The 14,880-nt window shown below is 47.0% G+C and overlaps 3 protein-coding genes across 3 annotated transcripts; 2 read left to right on the top strand and 1 right to left on the bottom strand.

Moving 5' to 3' along the window:
* The first annotated feature begins 605 nt into the window (after positions 1-605).
* On the top strand, positions 606-4,734 carry LOC100191995 (uncharacterized). Its single transcript, NM_001137419.1, has 4 exons — positions 606-891; positions 1,905-2,222; positions 3,185-3,245; positions 3,552-4,734. Exons 1-4 carry the CDS (start codon positions 757-759, stop codon positions 4,535-4,537), a joined length of 1,500 nt encoding a protein of 499 aa, NP_001130891.1. The 5' UTR covers positions 606-756; the 3' UTR covers positions 4,538-4,734.
* Positions 4,735-5,333: 599 nt separating this feature from the next.
* Positions 5,334-7,945, top strand: LOC100191588 (Serinc-domain containing serine and sphingolipid biosynthesis protein). The gene is made up of 6 exons (NM_001137018.1): positions 5,334-5,642; positions 5,744-5,983; positions 6,422-6,533; positions 6,624-6,798; positions 7,085-7,322; positions 7,414-7,945. Exons 1-6 carry the CDS (start codon positions 5,459-5,461, stop codon positions 7,704-7,706), a joined length of 1,242 nt encoding a protein of 413 aa, NP_001130490.1. The 5' UTR covers positions 5,334-5,458; the 3' UTR covers positions 7,707-7,945.
* A 134-nt stretch (positions 7,946-8,079) lies between these two features.
* On the bottom strand, positions 8,080-10,023 carry LOC100382079 (Protein TIC 55 chloroplastic). Its single transcript, NM_001174842.1, has 3 exons — positions 9,628-10,023; positions 9,415-9,517; positions 8,080-9,321 (listed from the first exon to the last, which is right to left on the bottom strand). The coding sequence occupies exons 1-3, from the start codon at positions 10,020-10,022 to the stop codon at positions 8,203-8,205; spliced, it is 1,617 nt and encodes a 538-aa protein (NP_001168313.1). The 5' UTR covers position 10,023; the 3' UTR covers positions 8,080-8,202.
* Between the last annotated feature and the right edge of the window lie 4,857 nt (positions 10,024-14,880).

Below are 14,880 nucleotides of genomic sequence, written 5' to 3'. Positions count from 1 at the left end.
GCATTGAGGAGTGAGGACGCCGAGTCGCTCCTCTGGTGCGCCAGGTGCGGCGGCCATCAACGCTGCGGGCCTGCGGCGCTGGCGGCCGTTTCTGTGGGAGTTGGAGCGAGAAAGCGAAACGGTGTTATGGTGGGCAATTGAGCGTCTGTTGAAAACAACCACGTTCGCGTGGACGAAGAAGGCGGGGAAATATCTTATGCAATCACTTATATTGGTGCAAGTTTGCAATCAAACGATTTGGTGCATCTAATCTAGATCTAATGATGACTGTTATTTTACATTTAACCCCTTCCACCTGAAACATAGTACCTATTTTACTTTTAACCCCTTTCATATGAAACCGTTGGATCTAGATTGGATGCTCTGGATGGTTTGGTTGCACGCTCGCACCAAATGAGTGATTGCACAGAATATGTCTTCGAAGAAGGCGACGGCACAAAAACGAGTCGCGAATAAAAAAAATACAAAACCGCTGAAGCCCATCAAGCAATTAGTAATATCTTGGCTTTCTCGTGGGCTCGGCCCATCATCATAGCACCAGCACAATCCGAAGCGCTGTGGCCTTCCAAGGACAAGGTTGATTGTTGAACACCCAACGCTCTCACCTCACCTTCCATCACGGATTCACGGTCACGGTCGAGGAGGAAGAAACGGTACCGCGCCCGCGGCGAGAGCCTGGGAGGCTGGGAGGAGGAAGAACCCTCTCGACTCGATTCTTCGCCCATCGCCTCGCCGCCCCGATCCAGTTGGTGGCCTATGGCGGGCGAGGGCGAGGACGAGGCGGCGGCCATTGAGCGGCAGCTGGAGCAGCAGCTGCAGGAGCAGCGGTCCTCCCTCGCCGCGGTCGACGAGGCCCTCGCCGCCGACCCCTCCAACGCCGACCTCCTCGAGGTGCGTCGCGGTATCACCATCTCATCGACCCGCCTCTCCTAATCTTATCCTACCGCGGCCCCTGGTTGCTAACTCCCTCGCAACTGAACCGACTACTAGGTAACTAGGGTGCGGGGATTCTAGGGTACTGTGATTTCATAGCATTAGCATAAGGGTGAGGGGCTGAGGGCTATTGGAGTCTGGAGTACGAGTAGGAATTGTTATTACATATGTAGTGGTCCGTGGATGGTTAGCTACTTAGCTTGCGTGTCCATCTTATAGGTGATGGGATTGGAATTGTGCGGCATGTTTTGGAATGATGATTGGATTAACTGGAAACAGGATATGTGTTGGGTTCCCTTCTGTGATCTTGCTTCTAGTAAAGGCATCAATCTGCGTGCTTTTTATTTGTCTGTTGAATTCATAAGGCTGGGCTACCTTTGGTATGCACAGGAAAAGTTGAGAAATGAGGATAGTATTGGCTGTTAATTCACGGCATGTTTTTAAACCCTTGCACACATTTGTTGACTCCATAACAAATGCTATGGACAATATCAATGTGAGTTCTGTAAATTGCAAGAGCGATTGTATCTCACATATTCGCTCATTTCTTTGAAATACAATTCATTGATGATAATTACTGCATGGCATTGATTTGTGTAGGAGAAATGTCTGTGTTTGCACTTTTCATTCCTGAGTTGTGGATGTTCCTGCGTAATAATGTTTGATAGAGTTCTGCATTTGTTTTTTCATGTTTCTGCATTCAGTTTTTTGCCATGTTGGACATAGTTATCTTTTCTAGCTCTAGAATTATGTGGTGCTGGATCCATGAGTACACCAGGTTTGTTTGGTTGAACTGCTTTATTTTTACTCTAGATAAAAAATATAGTATCAAGGTTCTTGATGCTAGCATACAAACTCCAGATCTGGGGTGAATCTTGGAGCTAGAGCCGTGCCAGAGGAGGCATTACCACTTTGTTATTAGATTTTAACGATATTATTTTTCCTTATTGTTGTGTTGTTGTTGTTTAAAGGTTCATGAGGAGCTTCTTGCTGCGATTAAGGATGCCGAGGAGGGTCTTCTCCATTTGAAGCGCTCTAGGCTACTGAAGCAAGTAGATGAGATCTTTCCAGATAAGGAATCAATATCCCAATCACCCGAAGTTGCTATTGAGTCATTAGATCCAGATGATGTTGAGCCAGAACCACTGGAGTCACATGATTTTTCAGTTGGATCAAAGTGTAGATTCCGGCACAACAATGGGCGCTGGTATAATGGATGCATTATAGGCTTTGAAGGTTCAGGCGATGCAAGGATCTCATTTCTGACACCTACATCTGAAAATATGTCGGTGAGTTATCTAACCTGAGCATCATAGCCATTATCTGCCTGTTAATAACCAAGCTTGACCCCTTAAACCCCTGTTGTATCGTTTCCATTGGCGTCTAAAAAGGATATGGTTTACACTGGTAGCTACATGCTTGTGGTACTGCAGCCTGTGGAAAACATTCTGTTGTTTTTACTTTTTACTATAACCTTTTGCTTGCTCCTTTCTTTCCCTTCTTGAAAGGGGAAGAGCCCTTACAGCACACACACACACACCATGGTGCAATTAGTTAGACTCATTCCAGTCTTCTCTTGTGTAACTGGATTTTCTAAAAAGATGTTATTTCTAATCAATCCAATTCACCTTCCACTTCCAGACCTTCTAACATGTGCATTCCCCCATTTGTAAATTGGTGACCCCTCCCCACAATAAAAAAACAGACCCAGTGCGTACCTTTGCTCCATAAGGGCATTTCTGGAATTTGCTCCAATCCCACCATTCCTTCCCGTACCAGTTGGACACTGCCCCCTGATTCTGTCTGGTTGAACATTGTAGGTGGATTTGCTTATATTTTGTGGTGAAATCACTATTGCTGCTTCAGACTAGTTAGAAGTTAGAATAAACTGAACTTTGTAGCCATATATTCTGATAGACAACATCTAGTCATAAGGCACCCTCTGCCCTGGTTCCATCATATTCCTGGCCAAAATTTAATGAATATGAAAAAACTCTATAAGGGAGTCACAGGTGGGTAAAAGTCTAGTCATAAGATACCCTCTGGGCTGGTTCCATCCTATTCCTAGCCAAAACTTAGTGAATATGAGCAGGAAAAGAACTCCAAGAGAGATTCACAGGTGGGTACCCTGCAACTGCAGTTACCTTTCAATCTGGCATAATTTTCTGCTTGCTAACACAAATATAATGATTGGAGTGTATGCGCCATTATTATGAACAAACTAACTAATACAAATCTGGCCGTAGTGCAGATATGCAAGTTCTTCCTACAGCAGCGATGTCGATTTGGTAGTAACTGCCGCATGTCTCATGGTATGTTAATTGGTTATTTGGCTGTTGGAAGGTCCAAGGCCACTAAAATGTGCTTTGTTACGCTCTTGTTCCTTTGCCTGTTTCATAAAACAATAAAGATAACATGTTGTGGTATAAACTTCACAAGTATGTTTTTTATTGATTCATGTTCCATTTTTATTGTGATTAGTTACCATTAGCCGCATATTTGTCTTGTTCCCTTTTTTCCCTATGTGCATGGTGCATCCTGTAGATATGATACACATATTGCTTATGACTCTTCAGACATAGAGAGGTATACCCGACTAATTCAGAACTTATTTTCAGGTATTGTAATGCCTTCTAAAGCCTTGAAGCGATTCACTCCAACTAGGTGGGAGCAGTCCTTGGTAGGCTCCAGCATACTGGCAACTTCTGGGTATAACTCTGGCCTTTGGAGGAGAGCAGAGCTTGAGTCATGGGATGATAATCTGAAGATTGGCCAAGTTGTTTTTCAAGATGATGGGAGTTCTGCGAGTCTGCCAAGTGATTCTCTTTCTGTCTCGGAATACGCTGACATGAGTGACGAAGATGAAGGAAGCTTAAGTGACGAAGAATCTGAGTTCAGTGACGATGCTGATCAAGAGGACGGAAGTGTTCATCAGGGTCTTGGCCTTTTAGAATTCACAAATTTTAGTGGCATTCAGACAGATACCATGATCTTCGCAAAATGGGAGCACCACACCAGGGGTGTTGCCTCCAAAATGATGGCAAAAATGGGTTACCGAGAGGGGATGGGGCTTGGTGTGTCTGGCCAAGGCATGCTTGATCCAATTCCAGTTAAGGTACTACCCCCAAAGCAATCACTTGATCATGCACTTGCTTCAAGCGAGGCTGACGGAGGCAGTGGGAAAAAGCGCAGTAGGGGTGGGAAAAGGAAGCGTGAGAAGAAGTTTGCAGAACAGGCCAGGGCTGCTAAAGCTGAAGAAGCTGAGAGATCTGTCTTTAATTTTATCAACAGCCATCTAGTAAGCCAAGAAGGTTCGACCACCAAAGTTAGAAAGGGTTCATCAGTTGAGACCAATGGACTCGCTAAGAAGGAAGACAGAAGATCCTTGGTTGCATACGGTGAGGAAGTGAAGGAGCTGAGGATTCGAGTTGAGAAACTGGAAGAGATGAAGAACCGTAACTGCAAAGACAAGGCATTCTTTGAAGCAGCTTCAAGGAAACTGGAAGAGACTCGGAAGGCACTCGCTGATGCTGAAGCTACCCACGCTTCAGCGACGAGTGCAGTTACTAGAAAGGAGAAAGAGAAGAAATGGTTGAAATTCTGATGTCAATTTCATGTGTGCCAACGCTTCTCTGTCTGTGTTCTGACAAGAACGTGGCATGATGTATGCAACTTACAATTGTTCCCCATGTCAGCTCTTAGCCTTCTACACTTGTATGTCTATCAAGTTTTAGATCTGTTGTAGAAGCAGTAACACTAATAATTATTCGAAGGATGTGGTATTTAGATGAGTTTTCGGCTAGTCATCACGTAATACTATCTCTGAACCGCCGATCATTTGGTACTAGTAGACATTTCATTTGCATTCCGTTATATCCAGATGGATGAATAATCCGCCTATTCTGCTGGATGCAGCTACTTTTTTTTTGTTCACATCTGCCATAGCATCGTACAGAACCCATATGAAATTTATGTGTATGATTCGAAACATGCCTGCAATTTACAATATTTTGAGATTTTGACTTGTGGCCCGTGGAGTGTTGTTGACTTCAATGTCTTTTTTTATCAGGGTACGAGGACGTCACGAATGCACACGTACACATCTGTACCCTAAAAACTGCTGAGAAAATTCTTAGATTGACTTCAATGTCGACGCAACACGCAACAGGCTTCTGCCTACGCAACTCACAGACACATTAAACCGCACTCGTATTTGGTTTTCCTGGTCGATGTTGCCGTGGGATACTGCAAGCGGACTCGGTCTCCTTATCCGGTCCAACCCAACCAACTCCACCGGCACGCCGTCCGCCCCTTTCCGTCCGCCCGTCTCGTGCGTGCAAATCCACCTCCACCCCCTCCTTCCGGCTTTCCCCATCTTCTCTTTCTCCGTCCCCTCCCAACACGCGTTCCCCAAATTCTCCCACCCTACTAGAAATCCCCATATCCGCGGCGGCGCCGTCCATCGGATTCGATCCTCCTAGCGAGTCGACTCCATCTGATCGGCGGAGCCGGGGCACCAGCCACCATGTGGGCGGCATCGTGCCTGGCGTCGTGCTGCGCGGCGTGCGCGTGCGAGGCGTGCCGGACGGCGGTCGGCAGCATCGGCCGCCGCTCCGCCCGCATCGCCTACTGCGGCCTCTTCGCGCTCTCCCTCTTCGCATCCTGGGCGCTCCGCGAGGTCGCCGCGCCCCTCCTCCAGTCGATCCCATGTGCGCGGCGCTGACCCGAATCCCCCCTACTTTCCCTCGGTTCGATTCGTCGGTTCAGTTCATCGAAACATTCATCGAGACCTCTCTCTCTGTTTCCGCAGGGATTAACCACTTCCACAAGACCCCCGACCGCGAGTGGTTCGAGACCGACGCGGTGCTCAGGGTCAGCCTCGGCAACTTCCTCTTCTTCACCATCCTCGCCGTCATCATGGCCGGGATAAAGGACCAGAAGGACCCCCGTGACAAGATCCACCACGGCGGATGGATGGCCAAGATCTTCTGCTGGGTCATCATCGTCTTCCTCATGTTCTTCGTGCCCAACGGGGTCGTCAGCTTCTATGGTGAGCTAACTCCCTTTCCTTCTATTTGTCAGACCATTTGATTCATATTGCGATCACAAATAGAAACCTTTTTATTTGAACGCATAGTTGATAGATACTTGACATATCATGATGGCACTAATCTTTTTTGAGAAACAAACAACCCCTTTCATGAAGTTTTTTTTGAGTTCCGTGAGGCTCATAAGAAAATTAAGGAGATTTCTGATTCAGAATTTATGCAATTCTCGACTTGTAGACTTACTGGGCGTGTGCAATGGATAAACCCAATTGGTAGTCAGCTGTTTTTACTTGTAGACTTACTACATTTGTCGAGTTCCCTGAACATTTAGTAATTAGTTACTGCTTTGCTGTTGTTGGTCATTCATGTACTTTGTTATGTATCCCGTCATTTGTGTGTCAGCTGTGTTTGGAATTCTTACTACAATTCTACTTCTGCAGAATCTATATCCAAGTTTGGCTCTGGGCTGTTCCTTCTCGTTCAGGTTGTTCTGCTGTTGGATTTTGTGCACGGATGGAATGAGAACTGGGTCGCCAAGGATGAGCAGTTCTGGTTGGTTGCTTGCTGATGCTATTTCCTATACTTGCTTGGGCTCCCATTGGTGTTTTTTTTTGTATTATTTATGCTCTTTTGTCGCTGCAGGTACATGGCTCTGTTGGTTGTCTCGGTTGTCTGTTACATTGCCACGTTCTGTTTCTCGGGTCTCCTATTTCACTGGTTCACTCCATCTGGACATGACTGCGGACTCAACCTGTTTTTCATTGTCTTCACGTTGATTCTTGTTTTTGCGTTTGCTATTGTTGCCCTGCACCCAAAGGTACCATCATGTAGCCTGTTTTTCTCCGTTTTACTGATTTTGCATTTGTTTATATTACTTGATTTGACCAGAAACCGTTGCTTGATAAGTTATACTGGATGGGTTTGGGGTTTGGGGCAGTATTATACTTGCAACTCTAGATTATTGGGTTGGTTTGATTGTTTTAGATTCCATCTTGGCCATCGTATGACCATGCTTTCCAAAAACTATGTCTATACATTTCCCTTGAATGTAACTATCTTTTTTGTGCTAAATAATGCTGAACTTTGAAGTTTCTGATTTTCAGATCAATGGAAGCTTGTTGCCTGCATCAGTTATTGGTATGTACTGTACATATCTGTGCTACAGTGGACTCTCCAGTGAGCCAAGGGATTACGAATGCAATGGGCTTCACAATCACTCAAAAGCTGTGTCAACTGGTAGCCTTACATTGGGACTCCTTACCACGGTCCTCTCTGTGGTCTATTCTGCTGTCCGCGCTGGCTCCTCTGCAACTGTGCTCTCGCCACCAGACTCACCACGTGGTTAGATTGCGTTCTGTGGCTAATGAGCTAGTTTTGCAAATATTGGGTTTGCATCGTTAATTATGATACCTTTTTCCCTTTTACCTTCCAGGGACCGACAAGCCATTGCTTCCCTTCAGCAAGGCAGACGAACAAGAAGATAAGAAGGATGTGCCGAGGCCGGTGACATACTCCTACTCTTTCTTTCACCTCATCTTCTCCCTGGCCAGCATGTACTCGGCAATGCTCTTGACTGGCTGGTCAACTTCGGTTGGTGAGAGCGGAAAGCTTGTGGATGTTGGGTGGCCATCTGTCTGGGTCAGGATTGCAACCCAGTGGGCGACGGCAGGTCTGTTCATATGGTCGCTTGTTGCACCCGTCCTCTTTCCCGACAGGGAATTCTAAGTTCAACCACGGTAAGCCTGGAGCATCAAACGTGTCTACTGTGGTAGCTAATATATCCTATCAAGTATGTTGCCTTTAAAACATGCTCCGAGTCGGTGTTTGCCCACTGTTATCAAGTTTGTCTACTTAATAACATGTGACTTTAGGCATTGTGCCACTATCTTAACAGTGAACGTGTGCTGCTTGTATTGTGTATATACTGGAGAATTTTAAGAATGCTTCGTGCGAGCGTGTTGTGTATCGATTGCTTGGTGGCTGTGTCTGCGGACTTAAATCTTTTGCTATGTTGATTATCTTCTAATTCTGAGTTTGTGCTGCAGTAGTAAAAAAACTAACCGGTAAGGTAACCAACCTAATCAGTTGCTGCTGACATGCAAAACGTTACTGCAAATATACAAAATACAACAGCCGCAGGCCAGCAGCTACGGTGATACAAATGTACAGAACGTTCCCCGCCGGCCATTACCTAAATATACAGTGGCCAGTACCACATTAATTACAGTCTCCTGTGTGTCCTGATGAAGTTGGTGGTGATCAAAGAAAGCACCGCGTCACACGCATAGGATGCGGCGGCTAGCACGGCCGACGCCGCCACCAAGACGGCCTTCCACTGTCTCGTCGCCGCCAGGATGGCGGCCGATAGGGCCGCCGCCGCGAGGGCCGCGAACACGGTCTTCAACGAGGTGTACTTTTTGACGGTTGCCCTGCAACCCTTGCAGTGCACGACGTGGCGGAAGTACCTGTTGGTCGGGTTGGGCGCGTGCACCATGCCGACGCCGCCCTTGGCCGGGAACGAGGCCGAGATCCCCGCGACGGCCCCTGCGGGCGCCTGCTCCACGACGGCCGGCACGGGCGGCGGCGACAGGGTGCTGTGGCCGAAGTAGTAGGGCATGCCGTGGCCCGCCCTGTCCATCCACTTCCTGTACTCGGCGACCCAGGTGTCGGAGGAGCGGAGGTTGAGGTAGAGCTCCCTGGTGGGCAGCTTCTCCCGGAGCAGCACCTCGTTCTGCGACGACAGGAACCCCATGTCCTGCTCGAACACCTTGCACGCGTTCTGGTGGAAGTACCAGGACGGGAGCACCTTGGCGAGCGGCGACCTGAGGGTGGAGCCGAAGCGCACGAGGAGCATGGACTTGCCCTGCCCGGCGGGGCGGCAGAGGAAGTGCGCGGAGAAGCACTGCTCCCTGCCGTCCTTGTCGGCGAACTCTAGCGTGTTGGTGAGCACGCAGGGGGCCTCGAAGCGCAGAAGGTTGCGGAGGTGCGGCGTGCCGGTGCGGCCCCAGTAGCCCGCGAAGCCGCGGGGCGTGCGCTCGGTGACGTCGAAGAAGAGCGGCTGCGCGTCCTCGCGCTTGGCCGTCCAGTCGGTGCGGTCGTGGGAGATGGGCACGTGCGCGGGGTCCATGAGGTTCTCCAGCAGGATGGAGTGGTCGTAGGGGAGCTCGTGCACCGTCGACAGGTCCGTGAACCCCGCCCGCGCGTACGGCTCGAACCACGGCAGCTTCCCTTCGTCGGGAGGGTTGGCGTCCGACATCCACACCCACACCACGCCCTGCGAGTCGCGCACCTCGTAGTTGCGCGCGCACGCGCTGCGCGGGATCTTGGCGCCCTCGGGCAGCTGCAGTGCAGGCACGGACCCATCACATCACCCATCCATGCTCTCGCCGCGTAGGGTAGGGGCGTCAGTAAGAAAGGTGGGAGAGAGAGAGACCTGTGGTATCTTGACGCACTTGCCGTCGCCGTCGAACTGCCAGCCATGGTAGAGGCACTCCAGCTTGCCGTCCACGATCTGCCCTTCCGATAGCTTCGCTAACCTGATCGATCGGTAAGCATTTTGGGAGCAATTAATCGTGTTTCAGCTGCTGGTTCTCGACCAAACCAATCGTTGCACGCACACAAGAGTGGACCGGCCGGAGGATCTCACCTGTGAGGGCACCGGTCCTCGTGGCAGCGGAGCACGCCGTGGGCGTCGCGCCAGAGCACGAGCTGGCGGTCGAAGACGGTGAGCGGGAGCGCCGCGTCGTCGGGCACCTCCTTGGCCAGGTACAGCGGGTACCACTCCTCCCTCCAGTCGTAGCGCCCCGCCGCCGCGTCCGGGGCCTCCTCCCCCTCCCCCTCCCCCTCCCCCTCCTTGGGCAGCAGCACCCCGGCTTCCTCCACCACCGCCGCCCGGCACCTCCTTCTGCCCCCACCTCCCTCCCACCGTGCCGCCGCCGCAGCCGCGGGGCTCTTAGGACGTCGTCGAGCCACTGGAACAGCGGCAGCGGAGACGCGGAGGAGAGATGCCAGTGGCGCTGGTGCGGTAGAGGGCGTTGTCATGTTCGGTCCCACGACGTTTGGTTGGCCGAGAGCGCTCGATCTCTGCGGCCTCACCGGATAAAAACCTTACGAGTCACCTACGACTACGAGCGCAAGTGTGCAACGCACACGGCAGATGGCGGCTCCAGCTTTCTGCCACCTAGTCTACTACTATAGCGTCCCGGTTCCAGACTCCCACACTTGCCGTGATCTCTCGTGTGTCACTCTCGTCCAAGTGTGACCGATTGACGGACTAGTATATCGCGAGATTTTTTTGCGTGTGCATGAACTAGCTTACACTGGTCAGCTATAATAATATCTCGTTTGGATCTATCCAAATTGTTATTTATTTGCGTAAAATTAGCTTGTCAATTTAAACGTACAAGACTCTCGAGAGCAAGACTCTGTAAATGCTCCTGTACGCTAAATTTAACGTGCGCAATCTGCTTTTCGTTCTCAAGGTCCGCTAAAGGACCCGCTAAAGTAGCGGACCACTAACGCGCACAACAGATGTAGAGTGTTCCGTTGTGTCGGCTATGTGCACCGTCTTGTGTAGAGAGACTACAGGTCGGCTGTGCACGCCGCGACAAAGTAGCACATCAGCCAGCACCTCCCAACTTGCATCCACGGTAGAAGAGGACGACGAGGCGCACGGCGACCGGATGTGCAACAAACACGACCTTGGATGACGTAGGCGCATAGGACCTGTAACTCGATCTTTCTCTCTTCGCACTCCTCCCTTGTTTGTTGCTATGCTTCTCCCCCACCTCGGCGCAGCACAAGTCCATCCTCTGTGTTGCCGGAGATGAGATAGGTGATCCTGGACACGGCGCTCCGTGTGGAGTGCTTCTCAACCCGCATCTAGGGGCATGGGAGATACTGGGTGGATGGATGGAGTACAACGGTGGAGGTGGGGTGTCGGAGAAGAAAGACAATGTTGCAGAGAATGAAATTTAGAGGATGTTGTTGGAGATGATAAAGATATAGAGGATGAAATTTTCTAGAGTGTGTTCTAAAGGATAGAGAATATTCTTTTAGATGGCAAAAATTAGAGCACGTTGTTGGAGGTCATACATAGAGGTGAACTAGGGACCACTAGCCTAGAACTCATGAGAACCGAATAGTAAGGGAGAGCTAGAAGATCATGACGCTTAGTTGATATCTGAGCTTGTATTCTTCTTCACCTATGTGTTCGTCAAACCATCGTACTTAAAGAGGACATATGGTATCATCTTGTGGCCTAGCCCTTTATAAAATGACTATGTGCTACACCTAGGATCAATGCGCCTATAGATTATGCTCCTTGCTCTGTCCATAAACTTTCTTCGTGTCTTTTGGTTGCTTATGGTACTGTAATGTTGTACCATGACGACACTTAGTGCACCAGGTATTGGGTGCTTGCCATCATTGAACTATGTAGTAGTTCTCTAACAGATAATAAGTCTTCTTTTCTCAAGTGTATTACGAGAAATTTGGGCCCACCAGCAAGCCTCATAGGTCTATGGTTGACTTGGGGACCTCTATTAGCGCATGGGGAAGGTCACACTCTAGATGAAGATGCCTTCTAAGGATCTCGATAAAAGTAATCGAGAGCCTGACTAACTCCAGACATGTGCCCCTAGAGACCCACCCTAATGGACCTCATCTTGAGCCCCTGAACCCGTGAGGTTGTCCTAGCCACTCCCGTCCATCATAATTGGCATGACCAGGGCCCCTAAGGCCTCAGGATCTTTCTATACTTTGAGGCATTCCCAAGCTTCTAGAGTTCTCTCGCTCACCTAGGCCCCATAGAGGCCTCCCTAAATATTTCATGACCTCGACCTTAGAGTTATGACTAATAGCCAGGTCCTAGGGTCCTTCATATGAAAAATAATGCTCCGACTCAGTTGTATGGGAGCACCTACAGAACAAAGAATATGGCAGCCTATCCTTAGAGTAGGGAAGTCCTCAAAGGTATAACACTCGTACTATGTTAAAGTCTACTCCAAACGACTTGTGTTACTAATGGTTTGGAAAGGTATCTCGTTCACCACATTAAATGTGTTGGTTGATATTGTAGTAAAGTATGCGCACTATTCCCACGAGATAGACACTAGACATACTCAAGACCACTATTCGGTACATGACGTAGACATCGGGCATACTTAAGACCACTATTTGATATATGCCATCATTCTTGTAGACATGTCTCCATATGTTAGTGTACCAGCAAGCATTAAAAAATATAGACTGCTACATCTGTTACCAACTACATCATACCCAACAACATGGACTCTGATACCCATCGCTATGACAAGTCATAACTACCTCTATGATACGACTTATCTATAACCGCAATATGACATCCTCAGCATCGTGGCACGATCAAGGCATGCAACCATTTAGTACTCCATGACTACGATGAGATAATTGTTGTTGACCTGTATTGAACTAGGTCATAACCCAGTAGGCATATAAATGGAGGAGTATAGAAACATGGAAGGGAGATGGAATGATCCGGTTGATTCATTCGGGTTCAATTCAGTTAGAACAGCTATGACTCATTCAAAGGTGCTAGAGGGCACGCATAGAGACATAGAGGTAAACTAGAGACCATTAGCCTAGAATTCTCACCAAAACCAATGAGAAGAGTTAAGAGGTTATGAGACTTATTTGATATCTAATTTTGTAATCTTATTCACCTCTATGTTCATTGAGCTACTAAAGTTAAAGAGAGCGTTCACATTACGTATCTTGCGACCTGAACCTTTATACAATGTCAATGTGCTACTAATCAGGATGCACCTAAAATCGGTGTGGCTCTACCCTACGCCCCTCGCTCTGCCCATAATTTTTATCTGTGGTGTCGTACGACGTCTACAACTCACTAGGTACATAGTTGTTGTTATATACCTAGATATACGATATACTGAGCTACAAAATAGAAATATATGTATCGTAAAAAGCCAAACGACCAATAAAATAAGCAAAGAAAAGCCAAAGGGACCTATAAATTTGGACAAAGCGAGTAGTGCACTAGTGTTCCCTCTCTATATCGAATCAACTAATGTATTGCGAAAAATACTTTTATTATTCCACTTATCTTTATATATCCATGTGTCCTACCATTAGCGAGTTAAACAGAGAGTATTAGTCAAGAACATCAATGGCACATCTAGATATTGTATCCTAAAACACTAAGGGGCTGGTTTGGTGACCAGAGAAACAAAAAGAATCTATAGGGGCTCATGGATCCCCTTAATTTCACTGATCACTAAATCAGTTCTAAATTAATTAACAATTACCTATCAATTATTAGTTAGCTAGTTTTTTAGCATATGTATTTTATTTTAGTATGATTTTCTTTCTTTACGCATGTATCTCTCTCTCTCTTCTTCTTGTTTTCTCATTTTCCGTACACTATATACTTTTATTGTTTGTTAATTCTCATGTCCGAACGACCAAACCTAAGTAAGGACCTGTTTGGAACCACCTTTTAAGAAATTGGTTTATGGAAACCGAGATAGTTTTAAACATATCAGTTTATGTCCCAGTTTATAAAAATTGGATTCATGGTTTTTGAAAACAAAAAAACTAGTCTTTTCTAGCTAAAAAAATGATTTCGTAAAAAATGAGTTGATTTTAAACAGGACCTAGATAATGAAAAAAAACAAAAACTTAAACTTTGCGGTTTGAATGACATGACAAATATCGGGCCTGTTTGGTTCAGCTTTTTTCTGACCAGCTTTTCTGAAAATCTGGTTGTGGGGAGAATCTGGCTGTGAGGAAAATCTGAGTATCATTACGATTACGTGTGGAGGAAGATAAAATTGTTTATAGGACTCAGGATCTAGAAAGTGACGGATTCCTACTATTACAACGACTCAACCGATTATGTGTTTATATTGATTTTGAATGGTTTTTGCCCTAACGAATTTTATAGAAGCTGGCTGAAAAGCTGAGCGTTTGGTAGTCCGCAGCAGCTTTTGGTGGCCAGAAGCTGAAACAAACAGGCACATCATCAGCAGCATGACCGATCCGTGTGGAACAAAATCATGCTGCTCTAGGCACACAGCCCTGGCCCATCACGCCAGGCCATGATTGAACCCGGCCCAGGCTCTCATGAAGCCATCATCACGCACGCTCGCTCTCTCTCTTTTTCTCTGCACCCTGCATAGTAACCACTCCTCCGTCCATGAAAAAAAATACAATTATAGTATGATGTTATATTTATTATTTGAAAGTATATGGATACAAATATTAATAATAGTAAAAATACTATTGGATAAATTACGTAATTAATTTTATAATATGTTGATTTGGAGTCATAAACATTAATATTATTTATTAGAAACTTGGTTTACCCATCTTAGACTATCTTGAGCAGCTTATTCATCCTTGATTGCCATTGCAAACTCTACTCCTACCTCTGTTCTAGAAAAAATGTCGTTTGACTTTTTTGAGATCGAATTCGTTTTATTTAAAAAAATTAATATTTATTGTTTATTTTTATTATTATTTAGTTTAGCATACCATTTACTTTAACTATAAACTAAAACTTTCTATATTTTCTTAAATATTTTTAATAAGATAAATCGGTCAAACTTGGTCTAAAAAAAAGTCAAACAACAACCTTTGTGGGAAGGAGGGAGTAGTGTTTTGTATGAGGACTACAGTCATATACACGATCTGCTGGTCATTCTCTTGGTGTGCAGCAGCAGCAGTATTAAAACAAAAACCAAAGCGATGCCACTTTACCAGTGGATTGGCGCAATCATGACGCCATCGTGGCCGCGCTAATCGGCTAATCGCACTGCCGTTGATGGGTTTGCCCATGATTAGCTGGAGGTGACAGAAAACGAACTCGGCAATCATGACCACCACCGGGCGCCGGGCGGGG

Source organism: Zea mays, chromosome 5 (assembly GCF_902167145.1).
Source record: "Zea mays cultivar B73 chromosome 5, Zm-B73-REFERENCE-NAM-5.0, whole genome shotgun sequence".
NCBI lineage: Eukaryota > Viridiplantae > Streptophyta > Magnoliopsida > Poales > Poaceae > Zea > Zea mays.
This window is presented reverse-complemented; position numbering and strand designations above follow the sequence as displayed.

Bases quoted from the DNA above. Each gene is read 5' to 3' on its own strand.
- LOC100191995 (NM_001137419.1), top strand. From the start codon at position 757: ATGGCGGGCGAGGGCGAGGACGAGGCGGCGGCCATTGAGCGGCAGCTG. The intron at 2,223-3,184 runs GTGAGTTATCTA...GCCGTAGTGCAG, and splicing joins CTACATCTGAAAATATGTCG to ATATGCAAGTTCTTCCTACA. The intron at 3,246-3,551 runs GTATGTTAATTG...ACTTATTTTCAG, and splicing joins TAACTGCCGCATGTCTCATG to GTATTGTAATGCCTTCTAAA.
- LOC100191588 (NM_001137018.1), top strand. From the start codon at position 5,459: ATGTGGGCGGCATCGTGCCTGGCGTCGTGCTGCGCGGCGTGCGCGTGC. The intron at 6,799-7,084 runs GTACCATCATGT...TCTGATTTTCAG, and splicing joins TTGTTGCCCTGCACCCAAAG to ATCAATGGAAGCTTGTTGCC. The intron at 7,323-7,413 runs GTTAGATTGCGT...TTTACCTTCCAG, and splicing joins GCCACCAGACTCACCACGTG to GGACCGACAAGCCATTGCTT.
- LOC100382079 (NM_001174842.1), bottom strand. From the start codon at position 10,022: ATGACAACGCCCTCTACCGCACCAGCGCCACTGGCATCTCTCCTCCGC. The intron at 9,518-9,627 runs GTGAGATCCTCC...CCGATCGATCAG, and splicing joins GAGGACCGGTGCCCTCACAG to GTTAGCGAAGCTATCGGAAG. The intron at 9,322-9,414 runs GTCTCTCTCTCT...CCTGCACTGCAG, and splicing joins AGTGCGTCAAGATACCACAG to CTGCCCGAGGGCGCCAAGAT.